This window comes from Oncorhynchus mykiss, chromosome 28 (genome assembly GCF_057628025.1).
Source record: "Oncorhynchus mykiss isolate SJ-2025 chromosome 28, ASM5762802v1, whole genome shotgun sequence".
In the NCBI taxonomy this organism is placed as follows: Eukaryota; Metazoa; Chordata; class Actinopteri; order Salmoniformes; family Salmonidae; genus Oncorhynchus; species Oncorhynchus mykiss.
Window position 1 is genome coordinate 9,233,586 of NC_143049.1, and position 23,510 is coordinate 9,257,095.

Sequence of the window (23,510 nt, forward strand, 5' to 3'; positions counted from 1 at the left end):
TAGTAGCGACCCGCACAGACAGCTGTGTGTTATGTGTTAGGCTAGTAGGTGGTTGTGTTGTACTTACCAGTACCCAGTGTTCGCGGGGTCCGACATGCCAATCAACCTGCTATCTGCCAATCATGGGAATGCCTGGAATGTTCTGATGCCACGCATCCTGACGATTGGCGGAGAGGCGTGGAGGGGGGTTGGGCAGGGGGGTGGAGCATTGGAAGTTAAGACCAAGTTTAGCCTTTGTTCTCTCTCTTACCTATGGGCTTCACAAGAGAAGGTCACGATTGGCTTGTGGGCTACGGCCAAACAGTAGCCTGTGTAAATGTAGCCGATGTGAAATTGCTAGCTAGTTAGCGGTGGTGCGCGCTAGTGTCGTTTCAATCGGTGACGTCACTTGCTCTGAGGCCTTGAAGTAGTGGTTCCCCTTGCTTTGCAAGAGCTGCGGCTTTTGTGGAGCGATGGGTAACGATGCTTCGAGGGGGACTGTTGTCTGTGTGCAGAGCGTCCTTGGTTCGCGCCCAGGTCGGGGCGAGGGGACGAACGTAAAGTCTATACTGTTACATTGGTGCCGTGACCCGGATCACTGGTTGCTGTGGAGGAGGAGGTCAAAGAGGAGGAGGTCAAAAGGGGGGTGAGTGTAGCCAATGTGAAATTGCTAGCTAGTGGTGTGCGCTAGTGGCGTTTCAATCGGTGATGTCACTTGCTCTGAGACCTTGATGTAGTGGTTCCCCTTGCTCTGCAAGGGCCGCGGCTTTTGTGGAGCGATGGTTAACGATGCTTCGAGGGTGACTGTTGTCTGTGTGCAGAGCTGTTGTCTGTGTGGTTCGCGCCCAGGTCAGGCGAGGGGACGGAAGTAAAGTCTATCCTGTTACATAAAGTTGGGTTAATAAACCGTCAATTCGTAAACTCAATCCTCTGTCTGGACAATTGTTCCTTTATTCAGGTCATTACAATATATAATGTCCAGAAACAAAGTACTTTCTTCTGAAACTCCTCAGTCTATTTTTGTTCTGAGAATTGAAGGGTATTCCATGTGAGAATTTAAGTTTCAGAAGAAAGTACTTTGTTTCTGGACATTTTGAGCCTGTAATCGAACCCACAAATGCTGACGTTCCAGATACTCAGCTAGTCTAAAGAAGGCCAGTTTTAATTGCTTCTTTAATTAGGACAACCGTTTTCAGCTGTGCTAAGATATATATATGTACAGTGCCTTGCGAAAGTATTCGGCCCCCTTGAACTTTGCGACCTTTTGCCACATTTCAGGCTTCAAACATAAAGATATAAAACTGTATTTGTTTGTGAAGAATCAACAACAAGTGGGACACAATCATGAAGTGGAACGATATTTATTGGATATTTCAAACTTTTTTAACAAATCAAAAACTGAAAAATTGGGCGTGCAAAATTATTCAGCCCCTTTACTTTCAGTGCAGCAAACTCTCTCCAGAAGTTCAGTGAGGATCTCTGAATGATCCAATGTTGACCTAAATGACTAATGATGATAAATACAATCCACCTGTGTGTAATCAAGTCTCCGTATAAATGCTCCTGCACTGTGATAGTCTCAGAGGTCCGTTAAAAGCGCAGAGAGCATCATGAAGAACAAGGAACACACCAGGCAGGTCCGAGATACTGTTGTGAAGAAGTTTAAAGCCGGATTTGGATACAAAATTATTTCCCAAACTTTAAACATCCCAAGGAGCACTGTGCAAGCGATAATATTGAAATGGAAGGAGTATCAGACCACTGCAAATCTACCAAGACCTGGCCGTCCCTCTAAACTTTCAGCTCATACAAGGAGAAGACTGATCAGAGATGCAGCCAAGAGGCCCATGATCACTCTGGATGAACTGCAGAGATCTACAGCTGAGGTGGGAGACTCTGTCCATAGGACAACAATCAATCGTAAATTGCACAAATCTGGCCTTTATGGAAGAGTGGCAAGAAGAAAGCCATTTCTTAAAGATATCCATAAAAAGTGTTGGTTAAAGTTTGCCACAAGCCACCTGGGAGACACACCAAACATGTGGAAGAAGGTGCTCTGGTCAGATGAAACCAAAATTGAACTTTTTGGCAACAATGCAAAACGTTATGTTTGGCATAAAAGCAACACAGCTGAACACACCATCCCCACTGTCAAACATGGTGGTGGCAGCATCATGGTTTGGGCCTGCTTTTCTTCAGCAGGGACAGGGAAGATGGTTAAAATTGATGGGAAGATGGATGGAGCCAAATACAGGACCATTCTGGAAGAAAACCTGATGGAGTCTGCAAAAGACCTGAGACTGGGACGGAGATTTGTCTTCCAACAAGACAATGATCCAAAACATAAAGCAAAATCTACAATGGAATGGTTCAAAAATAAACATATCCAGGTGTTAGAATGGCCAAGTCAAAGTCCAGACCTGAATCCAATCGAGAATCTGTGGAAAGAACTGAAAACTGCTGTTCACAAATGCTCTCCATCCAACCTCACTGAGCTCGAGCTGTTTTGCAAGGAGGAATGGGAAAAAAATTCCGTCTCTCGATGTGCAAAACTGATAGAGACATACCCCAAGCGACTTACAGCTGTAATCGCAGCAAAAGGTGGCGCTACAAAGTATTAACTTAAGGGGGCTGAATAATTTTGCACGCCCAATTTTTCAGTTTTTGATTTGTTAAAAAAGTTTGAAATATCCAATAAATGTCGTTCCACTTCATGATTGTGTCCCACTTGTTGTTGATTCTTCACAAAAAAATACAGTTTTACATCTTTATGTTTGAAGCCTGAAATGTGGCAAAAGGTTGCAAAGTTCAAGGGGGCCGAATACTTTTGCAAGGCACTGTATATCCATTGATTCTTGAAGAATATAACTTATGCCTCATGAACTTAGTTCAACTCCACAAGAACCCAAAATGTCAACTTGTTTTTCTCCAATGTTTGTAAATGTAAACAAACACTATAGCCTCATAACATGGTTAAAACAATAGTGTTGATATCATGGATGGTAAGTCCTTGCATCCATAACTCTGTCTATTAATCTGAGAGTGGTTACATTTCTCCAGGCAGCCGTTTTGTATTTGTTTCATCTGTGGATTTGCCCTTTAAACAGCTGTATATTATCAAAATATCAAAGTGTCACCAACAAAAGTTAAACAGTAGGCCTATAGCAAAAAAACTTTTTTTCACATGTAAATAGCACTTTTTAGTAGTGCTCAATACATGCCATTCCATGAGCGCAGCATTTATTTTTCATCTCGATTCAATGAGCCCAATCAGTCCTCCATGACAACAAAATCATAAACAACAGAGTAGGGCTGGCTAATAAGTCCTTAGTTTTAGGGTTATGGTGAGGTAAAGCCATTTGGCTAATCTATATTTCCAGATTTCTAAGTCCTATCCTGCAATAGATGTCGTTCAATTGGTAACATACATTTTTTTGTATTTTTCTAATGCCTCTTAAGGGGAAAGTAATCTAAAAGTAACTGAATGTAATGAGATTACGTTACTGGTAATCCAAAAGTTACATAACTGATTACAGTTTTGGACAGGTAACTAGTAACCGTAACAGATTACATTTAGAAAGTAACCGACCCAACCCTGCTACGGTTAACTGTCAGTGTCACTTTCAGATTTATCACCAGTTAGCTGTAACGTTAGCTATTTAGCTAACGCCCTTCCCTTGCAACAATGCCAAGGAGATCATTTGCCTTGTGGATAAATAGATTACTATTGTACAATGTAGCGGCGTCTTTCGATGCAGTCAGTGTGCTCTGTTGCTGGCTAGCTTGGCATCGAACAGGATATAGATGATGACTGTTTGCCAGAGACCAAGCTCCTGCTCTCGCAGAATCAGATGGTCATACTGAGATGTGATGTGACCAATCATTCAACGTCCCACTCAACCCCGTTTCCAATAAACCACCTAATTAATTTGGTGTTCACTGAACTGTTAATAACAAACCGTTGATTAATGTTGTAATTTCATGATTCTATCTGCTGCATGAATCAACAGACAAAAAGTAGGCCTACATTAATCAATATGAAATGTATGGGGTTATTTCTATCCCGCGCTGTGCCCATGATAAGATCTGACCGAAATCGTTTGTTCAACATAACAACCCAGCTAAACATAGGCATAGCATATTATTTTCCATGTCACACTCAGATAAAGGACACATTGTCATGAACAGTTATCCCATTGTGTTCACATGATTACAGTGTGATACCACCAGCAGCTACCATCACACACACACACGCTAGCAGTTAGATCTTCAAAACTCATATTGACTTCTCTTGTTCCCTCTCTCTTGTAGCATGGCGGATAAACAGGATAAGAGTGAGCTGAAAGCAGAGCTGGAGAGGAAGAAACAACGCCTGGCCCAAATCAGAGAGGAAAAGAAGAGAAAGGAGGAGGAGAAGAACAAGAAGAAGGATGTAAGTAGAGAGAAGAGAAGTAGAACATGCTAATGGCTGGCTTGATGCGGAGGAGTTGTGGGGGCTCACATCCCTGTAACATTCATCTGTATGCAGATTAAATGTATGTATTCTATTGCCCCTACTGCTGACCAGGCTATGCTAGAGATTCAGTCCGATTTAGTCGCCTTGCAGAAAGCCCTTGTTGATTTCAAATGGTTAGTTATTGCTCCAAAAACTAAATGTGTGTTGTTTTCTAATTCTCATAGGGATATTTCAGATGGTTTACACATTTATGCATTGGATGGTTCTCTCGTCGAGCAGGCTGCCGCCTATAAATATCTGGGTATTTGGATTTCCACAAATGTTATGTTAAAAAAACATATGGATGAGCTAGATACCCACTGGGCGCACACATTGGTTGAATCAATGTCATTTCAATGAAATGACTTTGAACCAACGTGAAACAGACGTTGAATTGACGTTTGTACCTAGTGGGTAGTTAAGAAGCTGAGATTTAAAGTGGACTTCTTTTATAGAAATAAACTCATCAAAAAAATAAATGTCCTCTCACTGTCAACTGCGTTTATTTTCAGCAAACCTAACATGTGTAAATATTTGTATGAACATAACAAGATTCAACAACTGAGACATAAACTGAACAAGTTCCACAGACATGTGACTAACAGAAATTGAATAATGTGTCCATGAACAAAGGGGGGGGGGGGTCAAAATCAAAAGTAACAGTCAGTATCCGGTGTGGCCACCAGCTGCATTAAGTACTGCTGTGCATCTCCTCCTCATGGACTGCACCAGATTTGCCAGTTCTTGTTGTGCGATGTTACCCCACTCTTCCACCAAGGCACCTGCAGGTTCCCAGACATTTCTGGGGGGAATGGCCCTAGCCCTCACCCTCCGATCCAACAGGTCCCAGGCGTGCTCAATGGGATTCAGATCCGGGCTCTTCGCTGGCCAGAACATGAACACAGAACATCGCTCACACTCACAGAACGAGCAGTATGTCTGGTGGCATTGTCATGCTGGAGGATCATGTCAGGATGAGCCTGCAGGAAGTGTACCACATGAGGGAGGAGGATGTTTTCCCTGTAATGCACAGTGTTGAGATTGCCTGCAATGACAACAAGCTCAGTCCAATGATGCTGTGGCACACCGCTCCAGACCATGACGGACCCTCCACCTCCAAATCGATCTCGCTCCAGAGTACAGGCCTTGGTGTAACGCTCATTCTTTCTACGATAAACGTGAATCCGACCATCACCCCTGGTGAGACAAAACCGCGACTCGTCAGTGAAGAGCACTTTTTGCCAGTCCTGTCTGGTCCAGTGACGGTGGGTTTGTGCCCATAGGCGACGTTGTTGCCAGTGATGTCTGATGAGGACCTGCCTTACAACAGGCCTACAAGCTCTCAGTCCAGCCTCTCTCAGCCTATTGCGGACAGTCTGAGCACTGATGGAGGGATTGTGCGTTCCTGGTGTAACTCGGGTAGTTGTTGTTGCCATCCTGTACCTGTCCTGCAGGTGTGAGGTTCGGATGTACCGATCCTGTGCAGGTGTTGTTACACTGGGTCTGCCACTGCGAGGATGATCCGTCCTGTCTCCCTGTAGCGCTGTCTTAGGCGTCTCACAGAACGGACATTGCAATTTAATGCCCTGGCCACATCTGCAGTCCTCATGCCTCCTTGCAGCATGCCTAAGACACGTTTACGCAGATGAGCAGGGACTCTGGGCATCTTTCTTTTGGTGTTTTTCAGAGTCAGTAGAAAGGCCTCTTTAGTGTCCTAAGTTTTCATAACTGTGACCTTAATTGCCTACCGTCTGTAAGCTGTTAGTGTCTTAACGACCGTTCCACAGGTGCATGTTCATTAATTGTTTAAGGTTCATTGAACCAGCATGGGAAAAAGTGTTTACAATGAAGATCTGTGAAGTTATTTGGGTTTTTACAAATTATCTTTGAAAGACAGGGTCCTGAAAAAGGGACATTTCTTTTTTTTGCTGAGTTTAGATCATGCCTCTCCTTAAACAGCAGGAAGCAGGTTGTGCAGGCAACCTTCCGGCCAGTTCTTGATTATGGTGACACCATTCATCCGAATGCAGCAGCCGCTACTCTAAAACCCTTGGGTGCAGTGTAGCGCACATCACTTTAAATCACAGTTGACAGGTTTAATAATCACTGCCGCGTCCTTGATCAGAAGGTCAGCTGGACCTCTCTAAATTCCCATAGATCACTTAATTTTCCCCTTTTTACATAAGCTCTGCTGCGCAAGCTTCTAACATGTCTCACTTCTCTGGTAATGTATAAAAACAAGAGTCCCCAAGCCCGCTTACAGGGTTAGTTAACACTTGAAGTCCCTCGTGTCTCTACCAACCTAGGACAATCAGCATTTAGTTTTAACACCCCCTATGTTTGGAATAATTTTACAATCCACGTTACGTCTTGAATCCCTGGTGACAATAGGGCACTTTAGAACGCTGATGAGGAATGAATCCACTGACGTTTGCACGTTTTTTTTTTGTTGGTTGATTGTAGTCATTTTTGTGTTGTGAAACGTACTGTATCTTCTGTATCTTGTCGCTCTTTTATTGTATCATCATGTTGATTTGTGAATTGTTTGTTCTCAGGGCACTATTGAGAATGAGACCCTGGTCTCAATTGGGCTCCCCTGAATAAATACAAGTAAAATAAATAGTATATTATTATTAGTGTCATGTAATAGCCTATGCAGTATTTATACATGGTTATATTGTATTTATTACGTTATCTTTTTCCCTGTCTCTCCAATTCAACGGATCCCTCTCACGCTGCCTCTCCTTTTCTACCCATTCTCCCTCTTCCCCACTTCCACTCTCTCCCCCTGTAGGGGTCTGACTCGAAACGGGAAGGGGCTGCAGCAGATGACTCTTCTGACCTGGAGAAGAAGAGGAGAGAGGCTGAGGCTCTGCTGCAGAGCATGGGGATCACCCCAGATATACCCAACAGTAAAGACACACACATGCACACACACACACACGTACACACACACACTCACGTACACGTACACACTCTTGTTTTTTAACAAGCATTTTTGCATGAAGCCTCAGCGTGCCACTTGTCCCCTGCTTTTTGTTCTCTTTTCTTCTCTCCCGTCATTTACTACTAACCAACTGACTCTCTCATTCACTCCCTCATTCTTTGACCCCCCCCCCAGCCCAGCCTCTGTTTCACTATCTAGTCACTACCCTTATGTCTCCCTCAGCCAAGTCAGTGGGCAGCGAGTCTGGAAGCCAGGACTCTGGAGATGGAAACTCAAGGTCTGTATGTGTGTTTGTGTATTTGTGATTAAGTACTTGTATGCTCAGTGTATATTATTAACCTGCCAGCTTTCTCTCTTTCTTCTGTGTTACTCACTCTCTCTTCCTGCTCTCTCTCTGCTTCCCCCTGGTGGTGTGTTGTGGCTGTATCAGGACATTACCCTGGGATCCTGACCCCTCTACTCTGCAGCTGTACTCTGACTCTGAACTACTGGGGTTCACCTCTTTCTTACTCTATAAGACACATTCCCCTACTTGGGCTGTGGTTTTGCTCCTCTCTTCTGTTTCTCTTGGTCATTTCTTTGGTAGGCCTGAATGGCCCTTGTTAGCATCATACACATTGCTGTCTGCTAGCACATGTAGAGTGTTCGTCTTTGTAATGGTGTGTTTGGATGTGGAGTGTGAGTGTTTGTATAATGGTGTGGCTGTGTTTTTAAGTTTGTATGTGTCTCTCTGACTATGTGTGTGTCTCCTGTCCAGGCGAGGTTTTAGGCTTGGCATGGCAAAGGTGACCCAGGTGGATTTCCCTCCAAAAGAGATGGTGTCCTACTCCAAGGAGACACAGACCCCCGCCGATACACAAACACACACCCAGGCTAAACCAGGTAAACTTTGTGTTTCATGGGTTAGCGGCAATTCTACACACTTTTAATGTTTCAATGTACGTTGTGTTGTTGTGAGCATGATGTTGTGGGTGTGTGCGCGTGCGTGTGTAGCAGAGGAGGAGGAGGAGGAGGAAGAAGAGGAGGAGATGGACGATCCCAAGCCAGCAGAGGACTCCCAGGAGGAGAAAGCTGATGAGGAGGAGAAGCAGGAAGAAGGTGAGATTGACTTTACCCTCCTGCCTCTGTAAGTTGACTATCCCTGCCTACACCACTTCCGATATTCATGTGTGTGTGTGTGTGTGTGTGTGTAGTCCCTCCCAAGGAGCTAACTGAAGAGGAGAAGATGCACCTGCTCAACTCTGAGGAGTTCATGGCCTTCTTCGATCGAGGGAGCAGGATTGTAGAGAGGGTTCTCTCTGAGCGAGTGGACGTCTGCTTCGACTACAGTGGCCGAGACCTGGAGGACAAGGAGGGGTGAGACACACCTGAACACACAACTATAGAGAGTGTATGTTCTTATTTCTCTCTCTCTTTCTTTCAATATTCCTTTCTTCCTTTCCTTTCCAGTGAGATGCAGGCGGGGGCTAAGATGTCTCTGAGTAGGGTGTTCTCTGACGAGCGCTGGTCCAAGAACAGAGTGGTCACCTGTCTGGACTGGTCTCCTCAGGTAGGAGTGTGTGTGTGATGATTCGGATTAGGGCCTATCTTTTAAAGAGTTACATAATCTCTTGTGTTGGACTCTGTTCGAGTCATGCAAATCTGTGTATTTGATTCCTTCTGTTTTACCCCTGTTGACTGCTGTCTGCTGTTTGATTCAGTACCCTGAGCTTCTGGTGGCCTCCTACAACAACAATGAAGATGCTCCTCATGAGCCGGACGGAGTGGCTCTGGTCTGGAATATGAAGTATAAGAAGACCACACCTGAATACACCTTCCACTGCCAGGTACACAGACACACACACACACACGCACGCACACCACCTCTCTGTGAATATAATTCTCTTCTCTGTGTCTCTTCCCCAGTCTGCGGTGATGTCAGCGGCGTTCGCCAGGTTCCATCCTAACCTGATTGTGGGTGGGACTTACTCAGGCCAGATCGTCCTATGGGACAACAGGAGCAACAAAAGAACATCTGTACAGAGAACTCCCCTGTCTGCATCCGCTCACACGGTAACTCATGTACACTACAAAGGAACGTTGCTGACAGGTGTATAAAATCAAGCACACTGCCGTGCAATCTCCATAGACAAACATTGGCAGTAGAATAACCTTACTGTAGAACTCAGTGACTTTCAACATGGCACCTTCAGTCAGTTCGTCAAATTTCTGCCCTGCTAGAGTTGCCCCGGTCAACTGTAAGTGCTGTTATTGTGAAGTGGAAACGTCTAGGAGCAACAACGGCTCAGCTACAAAGTAGTAAGCCACACGAGCTCACAGAACGGGACCAGTCAGTGCTAAAGGACATAGCATGTAAAATCGCCTGTCCTCGTTTGCAACGAGGGCTGTTATGGTGACCGTATTACTGCTACACCAGCGGTCACGAATCATGAAGGCAGTCAAATTACACATGACAATTTAGTCACGGTAATTAGGCTTCTCCAAGCTCTGATGGTCATTAGTAGCCTCCCAAACGTGCTAACTGCCTGGTACTCAGCCCTCTATTGTCCCTCTAATCACTCTGACATCAATGCAAATGTATTCGAAAATCAAATCAAACACTTCATGAGAACCCATGAGCTCATGTTGCACACATTTCTATAGGCTAAAAAAAGGGAGTAATGGCCTCTATTAAAAAGAGGAGGATTCTATCAGTTTTCTATAGGAAAGGCCTATTATATTTTTTCTCAACTTTCCTAATATTAAGCACATTGCTTATCTTTACAACAGGAGTATAGCCTACCTGGCATGACAATTAACCACAGGAAAAGCTTCCTCCATTCCCTATTTAAGTGTAGAGATTACGTTTTTTTTCCCCTGCCCATGTTGAGACAATATAATGGTCCATTCTAAATCAAAGCGAATTTCACACACATATTATTTAGTACATGCAAAGACGAGATTAAATCAAGAATAGTCTTTTGGGTGACAATATTAGCCTATCACTTGTGAATGATATATCACTTGTGAATGATGTCCAGTTTAAGGCAAGAAACAATGCCTTTTGTTTAATCATAGTCACACACCTCATGTAGCCTAGCCCATAGGCCTATATGTTTTGATAAGGTTTGTATCACAACTAAAGTGGCCAGATATTGGTGTGGAAGAACTTAACTGGTCTGCACAGAGCCCTGACCTCAACCCCATCGAACACCTTTGGGATGAACTGGAACGCCGACTGCGAGCCTAATCGCCAAACATCAGTGCCCAACCTCACTAATGCTCTCGTGGCTGAATGGAAGCAAGTCCCCGCAGTGATGTTCCAACATCTAGTGAAAAGCCTTCCCAGAAGAGTGGAGGCTGTTACAGCAGTAAAGGGTGGACCAACTCCATACTAATGCCCATGATTTTGGAAGGAGATGTTCATATACTTTTGGCCACGTAGTCAACATTGAGTGCTCAATAGCTTTCAAATTGTGAAAATGTTTAGATATTATTTTACGGGTACAAGCTACAATCAGCTAAATATAGACTGGACTGTGTCATGTTAGCTACATGGAAACATCACCCATTTCTAACGGTGTCCTGTGATATTCAGCACCCGGTGTACTGTGTGAACATGGTCGGGACCCAAAACGCTCACAACCTCATCAGCATCTCTACTGACGGAAAGATGTGCTCTTGGAACCTAGACATGCTGTCTCAACCACAGGTACGACTGCAGTGTGCGTTTGTGTTCTAGGACATTGCGAAGTTAGTGTTTTGGCAGTCTTAATGCTGTGTGTGTGTGTGTGAGATACAGGACAGTCTGGAGCTGGTGTTTAAGCAGTCTAAGGCAGTATCGGTGACCTCCATGGCGTTCCCTCTGGGCGATGTCAACAACTTTGTGGTTGGGAGTGAAGATGGATCAGTCTACACCGCCTGCCGCCACGGGAGGTGTGTGTGTTCAGAACTTTGCTTTGTGGACATCACTTTGTGGCCAACACCAATATATGTGTGTGTGTTCTAACATTGTGTTTGTGTGTCTGTGTGGGCTACAGTAAGGCAGGCATCAGTGATGTGTTTGAGGGACACCACGGTCCAGTCACTGGACTGAGCTGTCACAGTGCCGGGGGTCCCGTGGATTTCTCCCATCTCTTCATCTCTGCTTCCTTTGACTGGACCGTTAAGCTGTGGACCACCAAGGTAACACACACATCTTCTTCTGGGAGCCCTCGTAGTAGAGTATGATCTCCCTCCAGGTGTCACGGGTCCCGGTTGTTGTGTGGGTCTGGCTGGCCATGGGCCCGGGGGTGGCTGGGCAGGTTTAGCCGTGATCTGCAGCTTCTGTGGCAGTGTGGGAAGGAATGGTTCGTTCTGTGTCCCGGGCGTTGTTACTGGCACCGGTTACTGTGCTTTGCGGCGACACACACTTACCCTTTCTCCCAATTGTCTCTCTGTAGAGTACCCGTCCTCTGTATTTGTTTGAGGACAGCTGTGACTATGTGTATGATGTCATGTGGTCTCCCATTCACCCCGCCCTCTTCGCCTGTGTGGATGGATCAGGACGGCTGGACCTGTGGAACCTCAACAATGACACAGAGGTACACACACATTTCGACGCACGGTGCAAAACAACAGATATGCATATGAACAATGCAACATTGTGCGTGTCCTAGGTGCCCAGTGCCAGTGTGGTTGTGGATGGGTCTCCTGCTCTGAACCGTGTGCGGTGGGCTCACTCAGGGAGAGAAATCGCTACAGGAGACTCAGACGGGCAGGTGCTGGTCTACGACGTAGGAGAGGCGAGAGATTCCTCCCTTATACTACACCTCAATATACTGTACATGTCATACCAGTATGTAACCCATGTGTGTGTATATTCTCTCGTTTCCACAGCAAATCTGTGTGCCCAAGGCAGATGAGTGGACCCGTTTTGTGCGCACGCTCGTGGAGATCAACGAGAACCGAGACGAAGGAGACGAGCTCGCCGCGCAGCGCCTGCTCGCCTGATCACCATGGTAACAGGGTTACTTTGGGGACCACGCCCCTGTTGCTTCCAAATCCTCCCTCTGGTTGGAGCAGGCGTGATGTCTATGCCTCAGGGTTCTAGAACGTCGACAGTTCTGTCCACAGCTCCTCCAACTCCAGTCCTTTTCTAAATATGCAAAACGTACCTTTTCACTACTTTGTATTTGTACATTTTCCAGACGTATGTATGTTCCCTATGGGCTGACGATGTGTGTTTAACTGATGGTGCAGAACAGAAGAATATCACTCATGCTATGCACATTCCAATCTTCATAGACAAGGACAGCCATGTCCTCAGATTTTAGCAACAATTTTATTTATCCATGCTTTTATATCACATTCGGTTGCACATATTTTAAACATATTTCTGCAGATAGCTTTACTAATATCCAAGACAAAAAGGCTTTTTAAATTAACAAAATATTCTTCATGGCAAGTTATGAACCAAAGTTATTACTTTTTCTTTGAAAATGTAATGTACCTGTAGGTCTCTTAATAGGAAAACAGTTTCGGTCTCCTTCCTGAAAGCATGAATAATGAAGTCTTCCCTCATACGAAGATGTGGACCCAAGCAGAGCCATAGATACAGTACAGTGCTTCCGGGAAGTATTCAGACCCCTGGACTTTACCCACATTTTGTTACAGCAGGGGGGGGACTATTTAACAATTTTAGAATAAGGCTATAACATAAGGGGTCTGAACACTTTGCCAAACTCCATGTACAGTGCCTTCTGAAACTATCCTCCACGTTGGGTACCGAATTCTAGTTAGTATTCCAACAAGACTTTTGTCACAACATTGTCCATTATAATTCTTTGGAGTTTACCAAACTCTGTATAGATATGTTGTGTATCTAATCACATTTTATCTAGTTTTCCACCAAAACTATTGGTTAGCTTTAGCTTGGCCATTTTTGCTGTTCATTCTCCTTGATATAAAATATTTTCAGGTGTGAAAATTAAATCATTGTTTATTTCAATAAAATACACAGAATGAATTTAAGTTACCTAATCCTTTGCCGATGATTCTCCTCAAACAGTTTGAAAAGGTCTGTAGATCAGTAAGAGTGATTCTCAAGAGACGAAGGCCCAACGTCAATCTAACGTAACTCCAACATGAGTCACGTTGCTTTTTAACATTACCGCAACATTTCTGTACCCGAAACGTTGCGCTAACATTACCATAACATTGTTCTCCAATGTTACATTAATATTGCTCTAACATCAGTAATGTTCCTTTGCAGCTGTGTCACGTCTCTGTACAGCAACTTCCTGTGCAAGGCCCACTCAGAATAAAGGCTTACACATGCCGTCCAATCAAATATCTCCCACACACTGTCCAATCATAGTAGCCCCCCAAATAATTATAATCAGTTATTCATAAGAGGAGCCACCAGAGAGATGGAGAGGAATGGGAGCGAGAGCGCAAAGGAATAGAGAGAGAGAGAGAGAAGGCTCCTTTCAAACCACTGATTTCATATGAAAAGCAGAATGGAAAGAAAATGAGAGCCACTGGAGATCCAACAGTAGTGTTCAGGTTGATGCCTGCTTCAACAATGGACCTACAGTCATGTCTCCAGAACCAGGGTTAGAGCACTAGAGTAGACCCTGGGGTGTTGGTGTTTATAGCTGTGCACATGGCCCCTAGGACTGTACGTGTGTGCATATCGGTGTACATGGCCCCTCAAAATGTGTGTGTTGATCAGTATGCATGTCTGTCTACGTGCATAGCCCTTAGTGGAGTGGTGGTGGCAGGCAGTTAGAGGCTAGTTTTTAGGGGGGCGGCAGCCTCCTCTTGAAGGGGGGTAGAAGAGGGGTCAACGGGGTCAGGGTGAATGGAGAGCACTCCAGAGGACTTGAACTTGGGCAGGTGGAGGCCAAACTTGTTCTCCACACCAGCGAAAGTGGCTGCAGCCAGACGGTAACCTCCCACGTGGTCAGCACTGACCGGAGGAAGCTCAGAGACACGAGATTTAGGAGTGGGCTCAGACCCCGCCGGACGACTGGAGAAAGATCGAAGGAAATGAGACATTGGAGCTTAACTAACAGTGGTATCTTGGGTTATAACAGTGTGTGCGCGCGTGTACTCACTGTCCTCCGAAGTCCACATATAACCACCTCTGTAGAAGCTCATAGGTCACCAGAGTTACTCCAAACTGAGGAGAGGATCGACATATACGAGCTGGGGGGGGGGGGGGGGGGGGGGGTGAGACAGAGAAAGTGAATTCCTATGTGTAGTCACTTTGACAGACAGACAAACACCACAACACACACCTCCAGCTCCCTTCCACAGTGCTCCGAATCCCTCCTCCTGTGTGATTTTCCTGAAACAGTCCATGACTCCAGTGTAGGTGGTATGTCCCGCCCTCGCTGCTACCTGCAGGCGTGTCTTGATGACATCAGCAGGTGTCACCAGGGAGGCAGCAGGGATGCCTGGGAAATGGAGTTAGAAAGGGTGTCACTTGAGGCCATGACTGTTTTTGATAATCATATCAAGTAGAATAGAAAATGTGAATAGGTCTGTGAAGCGTGTGTACCTCCGATGGCTCCAGAAGCTAGCAGCTGTAACGGGCCTAGTCTACCCTGCTCGTCGGCAAACTGAGCCTTGGTGTGGGCATACACTGGGAAGAAGATGGCTGAGAACGGGATGTCTCGCAATAAACATGCTTTAGCACCCTACATACACAAGAAAATAAAAGACATTACTTTCAATGAAAAGGGCTTTCGTTTACCAAAATACAAGAACAATGGCACCAGACGTAATGGCCACACACACACGCCTACCTTGTAGAGGCCGAACAAGCCAAGGTCTCGGATGACACTGAGGGCGCCAATTCTGGGTCCTGTCGTGATCTCTCCTGCCACCTGCAGTCTGATCTTGACAATCTCCAGCGGGTTCGTAAAGACCACTTGGGAACCCCCTGCCTGCAGAGAGAGAGACATAAGGTGAAATGAGTGTGAAAGACATGGAGGGATGGGAGGCTACCACAGCTTCCCATTCAGGTAGAACAGAATGGGACGCGTTTAGAGTTGGGAAGTTTGACAGGAGCAGGTTTGGTCGTCGGGTCACTCACACAGGCTCCGGCCAGCACCTCAGCAGCGAAGGGAATGGTGTCGTCTTTACCAGTGAACTTATCTCTCACAAAGTCATTCATCTACAGGGAGAACAGAGAGCGAGGAGATAAATGAGCAAATAAGTACTACAGAGAGAATAGTCAGGCATGTCTTCAACAAAATAAGTGTTGCGTTATCTTAAGGTGCACGTCCATCGCGATTGGCTGAGTGGAGGGGGAGGAGTGAGACTCACCGTAAGTTTGATTGCCTTCTCTGGAGCCACGCCTATGAGCTGGGGAAGAAGACCTGCAGGGCAGCATGGGAGATTGAGTCCACATATGACATGAACCACGTCTCATGACGACAACAGTTTCTTAGGGGAGAAAGGGAGGAGAAAAAGAGTACGAGTAATGAAGGAAAAGGTGAGAATTAAAGAACAAAGGAAGAAGTGAATGGATGGAGGCCGGTTGAGTGATGCAGTGTGGGTGAGCCAACAATAAATGGCAGTCTCGCAGTCCTTTTTCCATCAACAGAAGAGACAGCAGAAACGCAAGGGCAGTGCAGAAAGGCAAAATAGCAGGCCATTTTTTTTTAAAGAGGACCGGGAGGAAAACAGCAGCCAAGAGGGGAGGAAGACAGCAGCCAAGAGGGGAGGAAGACAGCAGCCAAGAGGGGAGGAAGACAGCAGCCAAGAGGGGAGGAAGACAGCAGCCAAGAGGGGAGGAAGACAGCAGCCAAGAGGGGAGGAAGACAGCAGCCAAGAGGGGAGGAAAAGCGAGCAGGAAAGCAACCAAGAATGCAGTGTCCGTCCGTACCTCTGTAGAATCCAAAGAGTCCTTCGTAGCGCAGCACCTTCTTGGCACAGTCAAAGCTGTTCTTGTACATCCGTTCTCCTACGAACGAGCCTGTACTCCTCTGGTTCTGCATCCTGGTCTTCACCAAGTCTATCGGATACACTGCCGTAGCTCCCATAGCTAGGAGACACAGTGTGCTATTGAAACTAGGCAAAACTTCTTTTTTTAACCAAGTCACTTTTTATTGGGGGGGTGGGGGGGTGGATATATTCCATGAAAGTATTCCTTACATCACACCACCCCCAGTCCCTTACCTCCAGCAAATGAGCCCAAGCTGAACCGGTAGGCCGACTCTGCGGCCTGCAGCAGTACGGACCTGGAACCATCACCCTGGCTCTGCTACACAGAGAGAGGAGAGTTTGACTCACATGCACACTCACTCACGCGCAGTCACACACAAATGCACGTCTCTTACCCGTTTCTGTAACTCGGCCAGGTGATAGGGCAGCACTCCCTCCTCCAGCGGGGCTATCCTCTCAATGTCAGCAAAGTTCAGGCGCCTGAGACAACACCGCGTCATTACCACAACACTCTGAACAGGTGTGTATACAGTACGAGGCTTTGAGAGCAGTGCATGTTTACCCAGAGTGGGAGTGTAGGCCTGATAGCTGGTACAGGATGTCAATCTCCATGGGAGAGACCTGGCCAAACTTGTTCGCAGCATGGGCAAACTCCTCTAGAGAGAGATGGGTTAATAGTCTGCATAACACACGCTGTGCATCCACACATACTGCAGAGAGATTGAGAGAGCTTGCCAATGACAGTTCCCCTGCTGACAGACGACTGGCAAAGTGGGATCACGCTACTCCTCTCACACGTCTGGAGCACTTCTGACCAGTGTGGCTGTGTCAGTACAGAGTGTGTGTGTGTGTGTGTGTGGGGGGGGGGGGGGTATACACAAGGGCCTGTATAGCTTAAGGTGCACGCATGTTACCTTGAGTGACCTGTGTGTCCTTGCGGGTCCCGGCCAGCGTGCTATAGATCTTGCGGATCAGCTCCATGTTGTTGAGCAGAGCGTTGAAGGCGTTGAAGTAGGAGAAGCTGACCATGTGAGAGGTGCTGCCCCCCGCAGCCTGGGAGGACAATCGCACCGAGGAAGGCGTTAGAACAGGAACAGGGACGCCCTCTCCATTACTCCCCCTGTTTGTTAACACGCGGACTCTCTTATCCCACACACAATCATACACTCGCTCTTACCGAAACCAGGTTTTCCTCCACAAACACTGTAAGCATGTGGTGTCGGATTGTGGCCATGATGTCACTGAAGTCCATGGCAGAGATGGTGCCGCACTTGTTCTTGTCCTTCTGGGCAAAGGCCTGGCGCGCATGCTCCAACTGCAACTCCTGTAGGTAGAGAAGAGCGTGTGCAGTGCTTCCCCTAGGATATTTTTCAACCATGGTGGCAAAGTTCACGTGGGCTGTGGTAGCGGGCGAGGCCACTGGCATAGTTTTAGATGCCCTCCTCTTGGCCCGAGACAAAACGGGACCGTTTTATAAAGCTAAATTTTCTACACATTTGCCACAGGGCGGATTATACACGTTCATGCCGTGTTGTTATGCTATTGGAATTTCACACGCGCAATACGTCACCGCGTGAGCGCCATGGAGCGTGTGCATGCATGACTGAGTGTATACCTGTAGAAACTGGGTGAACTCCAGGTAGCCGAGGCATTTCTTGCGGTCGTGTCCAAAGTGCAGGCAGATGAACTCACAGTCCCAGTTAAAGGGGATGTGGTGGTGCACAGTGGTCTGGCTGAAGAAGTCCCGCACATTCTCTGTTTGAGGGTGGAGAGAACCGTAGAATTAGAATGAGCAGAATGGACATTCCCATTCAATGCAACGTTATGTGACGGGGAGGAACGGCAGCCATATTAGTTGTGCCATTTTAAAAACGTCTTCGCATCATCTCACACTTTCTTTCTGTGCATCTGTGAACACCGGGACAAGAATCGGTTCTGCTCAGTCTATGACAGACCAGCGTTAACCTATATTCAGACATGAGATTAAAACAGTGGCCTTCAGGCTGAGTGACTGTACTAACGAACCATAATTGGTTCCCTTTAATTAGGCGTGCCATATGCGTGCGTGCACTAAAAAGTGTTTGAATGTGAGTGTATATAAGAGAGCATATTAGTGTGCCAAGTCTCAAAGAATAATCCTATTAAAAAAATTTTTAAAAATAAAAAAAAGATTCTCTGGTACTTGTCTACTTTTTAGCCAGTAGTTCTGAAAGAAGCGCTGCTCACGAGCCAAAAGTGGCCCCCGAAAATTGCGTACTACGTCACATATCTGCATTCTTTTGGGGGCTGGAAACAGTTGAAAGCAGGTAACGCCACCACCCCAACACACACACAGTCACGTACGTACCAAAGGAGATGTCTCCAGTGCCGGTCTTGTTAAACAACTGGAAGACTACGATAAAGAGAGCGTCCGGAACACACAGCGCTGACTCAAATGCCAAGAACTCCTGGAATGAGATCAGCCTGTGTGTTGAGAGAGAGAGAGAGAAAGAGAGAAGCAACATTAAAACAATATGCGCGATGCCATGAAGAACAACGCTTCAGATACAGATCCAATCAGAGGGAGAAAGGTTCAGTTTTTACTGAAACATAATAAAATGTCAGCAGTGATGTAGGGAGAAATTAGGCCATGCACTACTTCTTCAAAATGACTCCATGCATTTCAAATAGTGTAAACCAATTGCAATAGATTTCAGGTCATTTCTCTAGAGACTTAAACGAAAAGACTCGCTGCTTGTAGGTTGTTACTTTTAAACAGCGCTGAATGACAGACATGTGCGTCATCCCCCTGCAAGACACACACACTTGTATCCATTACATGACTGACCTAGGTTACAAACTTCACTTAGTATTTTTACTCTTTACGTCTTTATTTTTTTAACCTTTATTTAGCGAGGCAAGTCAGTTAAGAACAAATTCTTATTTACAATGTTGGCAGGTACCCCACAATTCCCCGGTAGGCCTTGTTCGGGGGCAGAACGACAGATTTTTACCTTGTCAGCTCGGGGATTCGATCCAGCAACCTTTTGGTTACTGGCCCAATGCTCTAACTACTCTAGGCTACCTGCCACTCAAAACATTAGTTCCCTGACCAGGAATCATACCCGGGCCGCGGCGGTGAGAGCGCTGAATCCTAACCATTAAAGGCACACCTGTTACTTTGAGACATTTGACCTTGAAGGAGTAAATGTTTTCAGAATCATGAACTATTTAAGCCTCTCATAAGAGTGGATTAAGTGTATTGAAAGGGCTTGTGCAGTGTGTGTGTATAATCTAATCTATGAGCACCCATTAAGGCTGCTTCTGTTCTTAGACCAAATAACATCCTAATGAACTGATCTAAGCATCACCATTGTATATGTGTGGGTATGAAACCTCTATCATTCATTACTGCAGGAGCCTTCTGCACAATGAAAACAATCTCCCATGGTTGATGTGGAGAGGGAGCACGACAGGAGACAATTAGAATGAGGGAGACAGCAGTCTAAGCATAATCAACTGTTAACCATGTACTTGGTGGAGACAGGATAAGGGAGAGAGAAAGATAGCGAAAGAGACGGATGAGAGAGAGAGGGTTAACGTAGGCAGCTCTTCACCCGTCCTTGGTTGTGTCGGCTACACCGGCGATGAGCTGGACAGTTTTGGGGTTGTGGTGGATCTGTGTGTGCAGGCCCAGGTACTTCTGCACAAAGTCCCCTGGGGTCATCAACTTCTCGCCATCTGCATCCACAACACTGGCATGCTGGGGGGGGTTAAAACAGAAATAGCCATAGTGTCACTTTGGGTTTCCTGCTAAACACTGACACACTAAAGGTGGATTAGGACAGAAAGTGTCCTTGACCTCACCCATCACACTGGCATGCTAAGGTGGTTGAGTGTGATGAGGTAATGTGGCATTGTATTGTTAAGGCAGTGAATAAATGAAATATCTACGAACAAGCCATGAACAATCAATAAAATAGGCCATCGCTCTAAATATTACTTCCAAAAAAAAAAAAAAAGTTATTAATGAAGGACTTGTCCTGCTGACAGCTCACGGTGAATTGTTCTTTATAAAGGGTTCCGTGTCAAATCCCTCAGACAAGGAATTTTGCAGAATATTTTTTTTTGTCTCTTTATGTAACCTCTCCAACACCTTGAGAGACATCTTTAGACATGTGTGTAAAGCCAACCTGTCTTCACCAGCTTTGTTAACCCACACGAGGCACTGTCTGCTATCAAAAGTGCGAGGGCGTGTCGTTGAAGCACAACATCATGAAACTACAGTACACAACAGAGAATACACTATAGAAGAGTCTTCGCTCAGGTTCCCGCTCAGGACCTCACTGTAGAGCCTAATGTACAATCTGCTACCCCACACTCATCTTGCAAGGTGAGACATACAGTTTGGACACACCTACCTCATTCCAGGGTAAAAAAAAAAAAAACACATATGGAATCATGTAGTAACCCCAAAAAAGTGTTAGACAAATGAAAATTATATTTGAGATTCTTCAAAATAGCCACCCGTTTTGCACACGCTTGGCATTCTCAAGCATTCCTGATGAAGCTAGTTGTGAGAATGCCAAGATTGTGCAAAGGGTGGCTACTCTGATACTTCTAAAATATTGCCGGGTTACTACATTATTCCATGTGTAATTTCATAGTTCGTCTTCACTATTATTCTACAATGTAGAAAATAGTCAAAATAAGTAACCATTGAATTAAGTGTGTGGCACTGTAGTGTGTGTGTGTGTGTGTGTGTGTGTGCAGTGCTCAACTTGGACTGAAATGGGTGTCGGTACTCATTGTGGGTTTATATTTAGGTGTAGGCGCTCCACAATACTTTTGAGCTAATAATTCTGTAAGAAGATCAGGAGTTCAAGCAGCAGAACATTGTGAGATTCCGGTATTCAACTCCAGCGAACTTCTGCCCAAATCAAGCACTGTGCGTGGTAGGGGATTCAGTCACACAGCTCCTCACAAGACACCCGCAAGCTAAATTATGTTAGACCTCTAATTAGTTCACTCTAGCCCAAAATCTTTCCACACTGAAATGAATTCTACAGCAGACGTAAAGGTGAAGGACAACCAGAGATGTTCTTACCTTCTGAAAAATAACCTTCAGCTCGTTCGGGTCCGCTCGTTTGGTGGATTGCACCTGCCAAGCATTACGAATAATAGTATAACGTTAAGGTAACGTTTCCCAAACTCGGTGCACGTTTTGGTTCTTGCCACACAGCTGATTGAAATAATCAACGAATCATCTAGCTTTGATCATTTGAATCAGCTGTGTAGTGTTAAGGAAATAAATAAAACGTACACCGAGTTTGGGAAACGCTGTATTAACGCATCATATGACGTTGTGCAGCGAAAACACAGTGAACGTATTTATATAGCTGAATGCAAACAGATCAGCAGTTTTGGTTGATGACAACTAACGTTATCAGTAATAAATATTATCTAGCTGGTGACAATTGGATAAAACTGGAATGCCTTGACGTTGTGTCCTTGCAACTAGAAATAACAAATTAAAATATTCCAAAAGCAGGCAGAGGACTTGAAAGATTGCGATAATACGAGACCGACAATTACTTGTCAAAACGAATGCTAATGGAGAAAAAAAATCACACAAGCTATTACTGTGTAGGCGAGTTGACCATGAAAAACAGTGTTTCTAACTAACGAAAGTAGTTAACTGTTTCCAAGTTGTGTTGCTATTTTTTATATCTATCTACTCAGATGAAGACACAAACCATTCCAATGACTCGTTGGGTTTAAAACCGCAAAGAATAGATCAGACGAGTGGGTAGTTGAGTGATGCGGTTGTCATCATTGCACAATATTGCCAGTTAGCTGTAGTATTGCAATGATAATCAAAAGATACAGCTGCTAGCCCTATCGCCAACTGGTTTGTGGCTGTTCATTCAAGGCCAGAGACCGGGCGTTAGCGCAGTCAAATGATCCCAGAAAATATGTACAACGAAACAGATAAAGCACGTAGACTACATTAACAACTATTTCTATAAACGTAAAGCAAGCAATGCCGAAGTCACCTCGAACGTCATACTGGTTTTGACGTCACGTATAGTCGCTGGCGCAAACGCTTTCACTGGAGAATTCCAAATAAATGAAATTAAAAAAAGCGAGCTCCGGTGCAATTTGAGACGATTGCAACAAACCCGCTAGTCTAGTGCAGTGGTGTCCCATCTGTCTTTTTTTGTTACAAAAAAGGTGTGTTAGCTGTAGTAATCGTGTGCCAACATTCCACGGTTTGAGCATTCCGTAGATGTTGTAAGGATATGTCTTTTTGCACAGGTTTGAAATCGGAGCCTGAAAATAGACCAACTCACTGACCACAATCCAGATCATTTGACCAATTAACCTGGCCACACATCATTTTGAGTTTGGGAAAACGAATAATAAACCAGGTGTATTCTGCATGCATAGACCTATAGGTTACACATCAACCAATTATTTAAAGACCTGTAGGCTCTCTCTGAGACTGAAACTCACTCAACCTGGTAGACTGGAAACCCTGAAGTAGTAATCCAATAAAAGCCATTTTTTTTAATGTATATATTTTTTTAAATACAACTACAGGAGCCTGCTCTCAATATTCAAAATGCACCAGAGAGCATCATTTAGCAACAGATGATCAAAAAGCACATTTATCTGCCAAAACTAAGGAAACACCAACATAAAGTGTCTTAGTTTTTATTTTATTTTTGATTTTACAATTGCTAACAAGTGTTCAGCTATACTTTAAGATGCTTTTTCTAAACTCATAACACAACAGCACATCAACATCACACAATTAGCCAAATAGTTCATTTTCTGCTCAGAACCACATTTTGTTCATTAAATACATTTAAAAATGCCCAAAACAACTCTCTCTACAAACACTAACTCTCAAAACACGGCAATCCCGACTCAATATCTAATCATTCTGTCACAACACTAGCACATGTTTTCTATCCAAGAGGAACATATAGTCAATCATAGCACAATGACTTTCAAAATACTAACAGTTGATGGCATTACGAAAACTGCATTACTTTTCATGTTTCAGTTCTACCTGCATACAATAGACAATATAAAATCCATAGTTTTTTATAATTCAGTTTCCTTTTACTGTAAACCATTCTAAATTGTTTTGGTTGAGTGTCTAATGTGTGCATTTTTTGGGTTGAG

At 45.0% G+C, this 23,510-nt stretch overlaps 2 protein-coding genes across 8 annotated transcripts; one reads left to right on the forward strand and one right to left on the reverse strand.

Annotated features, from left to right (window-relative positions):
- Positions 1-4,085: 4,085 nt before the first annotated feature.
- LOC110508447 (dynein, cytoplasmic 1, intermediate chain 2a) lies at positions 4,086-13,417 on the forward strand. Of its 6 annotated transcripts, none has more exons than XM_036966833.2 (16): positions 4,086-4,411; positions 7,269-7,386; positions 7,644-7,698; positions 7,852-7,914; positions 8,179-8,303; positions 8,415-8,519; positions 8,615-8,777; positions 8,871-8,970; positions 9,122-9,247; positions 9,327-9,473; positions 10,999-11,112; positions 11,203-11,336; positions 11,441-11,585; positions 11,843-11,983; positions 12,059-12,184; positions 12,279-13,405. In XM_036966833.2, exons 1-16 carry the CDS (start codon positions 4,292-4,294, stop codon positions 12,390-12,392), a joined length of 1,896 nt encoding a protein of 631 aa, XP_036822728.2. In that variant the 5' UTR covers positions 4,086-4,291; the 3' UTR covers positions 12,393-13,405. The 6 variants fall into 6 exon arrangements, with proteins under 6 accessions (XP_036822728.2, XP_090081838.1, XP_090081836.1 ...); XM_090225712.1 differs by having other exon boundaries at positions 8,418-8,519; XM_090225710.1 differs by lacking the exon at positions 7,852-7,914 and having other exon boundaries at positions 4,202-4,411; positions 12,059-12,160; positions 12,279-13,417.
- Positions 12,704-22,437, reverse strand: LOC110509207 (electrogenic aspartate/glutamate antiporter SLC25A12, mitochondrial-like). Of its 2 annotated transcripts, none has more exons than XM_090225708.1 (17): positions 21,424-22,437; positions 19,934-20,079; positions 18,685-18,800; positions 17,953-18,092; positions 17,515-17,661; positions 17,252-17,358; positions 16,900-16,993; positions 16,733-16,817; positions 16,572-16,656; positions 16,279-16,437; positions 15,717-15,769; positions 15,484-15,564; positions 15,194-15,334; positions 14,947-15,085; positions 14,684-14,842; positions 14,501-14,591; positions 12,704-14,412 (listed from the first exon to the last, which is right to left on the reverse strand). In XM_090225708.1, exons 4-17 carry the CDS (start codon positions 18,087-18,089, stop codon positions 14,169-14,171), a joined length of 1,722 nt encoding a protein of 573 aa, XP_090081834.1. In that variant the 5' UTR covers positions 18,090-18,092; positions 18,685-18,800; positions 19,934-20,079; positions 21,424-22,437; the 3' UTR covers positions 12,704-14,168. The 2 variants fall into 2 exon arrangements, with proteins under 2 accessions (XP_090081834.1, XP_036822750.2); XM_036966855.2 differs by having other exon boundaries at positions 17,252-17,390; positions 21,424-22,384.
- Between the last annotated feature and the right edge of the window lie 1,073 nt (positions 22,438-23,510).

What these genes read in the sequence shown, in the direction of transcription:
- LOC110508447 (XM_036966833.2), top strand. Translation starts at nt 4,292, where the DNA reads ATGGCGGATAAACAGGATAAGAGTGAGCTGAAAGCAGAGCTGGAGAGG. An exon ending in AGAAGAACAAGAAGAAGGAT is followed by an intron (nt 4,412 to 7,268) that starts GTAAGTAGAGAG and finishes CTCCCCCTGTAG; the next exon opens with GGGTCTGACTCGAAACGGGA. An exon ending in TGGTCTACGACGTAGGAGAG is followed by an intron (nt 12,185 to 12,278) that starts GCGAGAGATTCC and finishes TCGTTTCCACAG; the next exon opens with CAAATCTGTGTGCCCAAGGC.
- LOC110509207 (XM_036966855.2), bottom strand. Translation starts at nt 20,043, where the DNA reads ATGACCCCAGGGGACTTTGTGCAGAAGTACCTGGGCCTGCACACACAG. An exon ending in AGCTTCTGGAGCCATCGGAG is followed by an intron (nt 14,843 to 14,946) that starts GTACACACGCTT and finishes TCCATTTCCCAG; the next exon opens with GCATCCCTGCTGCCTCCCTG. An exon ending in ACTGTGGAAGGGAGCTGGAG is followed by an intron (nt 14,592 to 14,683) that starts GTGTGTGTTGTG and finishes CCCCCCCCCCAG; the next exon opens with CTCGTATATGTCGATCCTCT.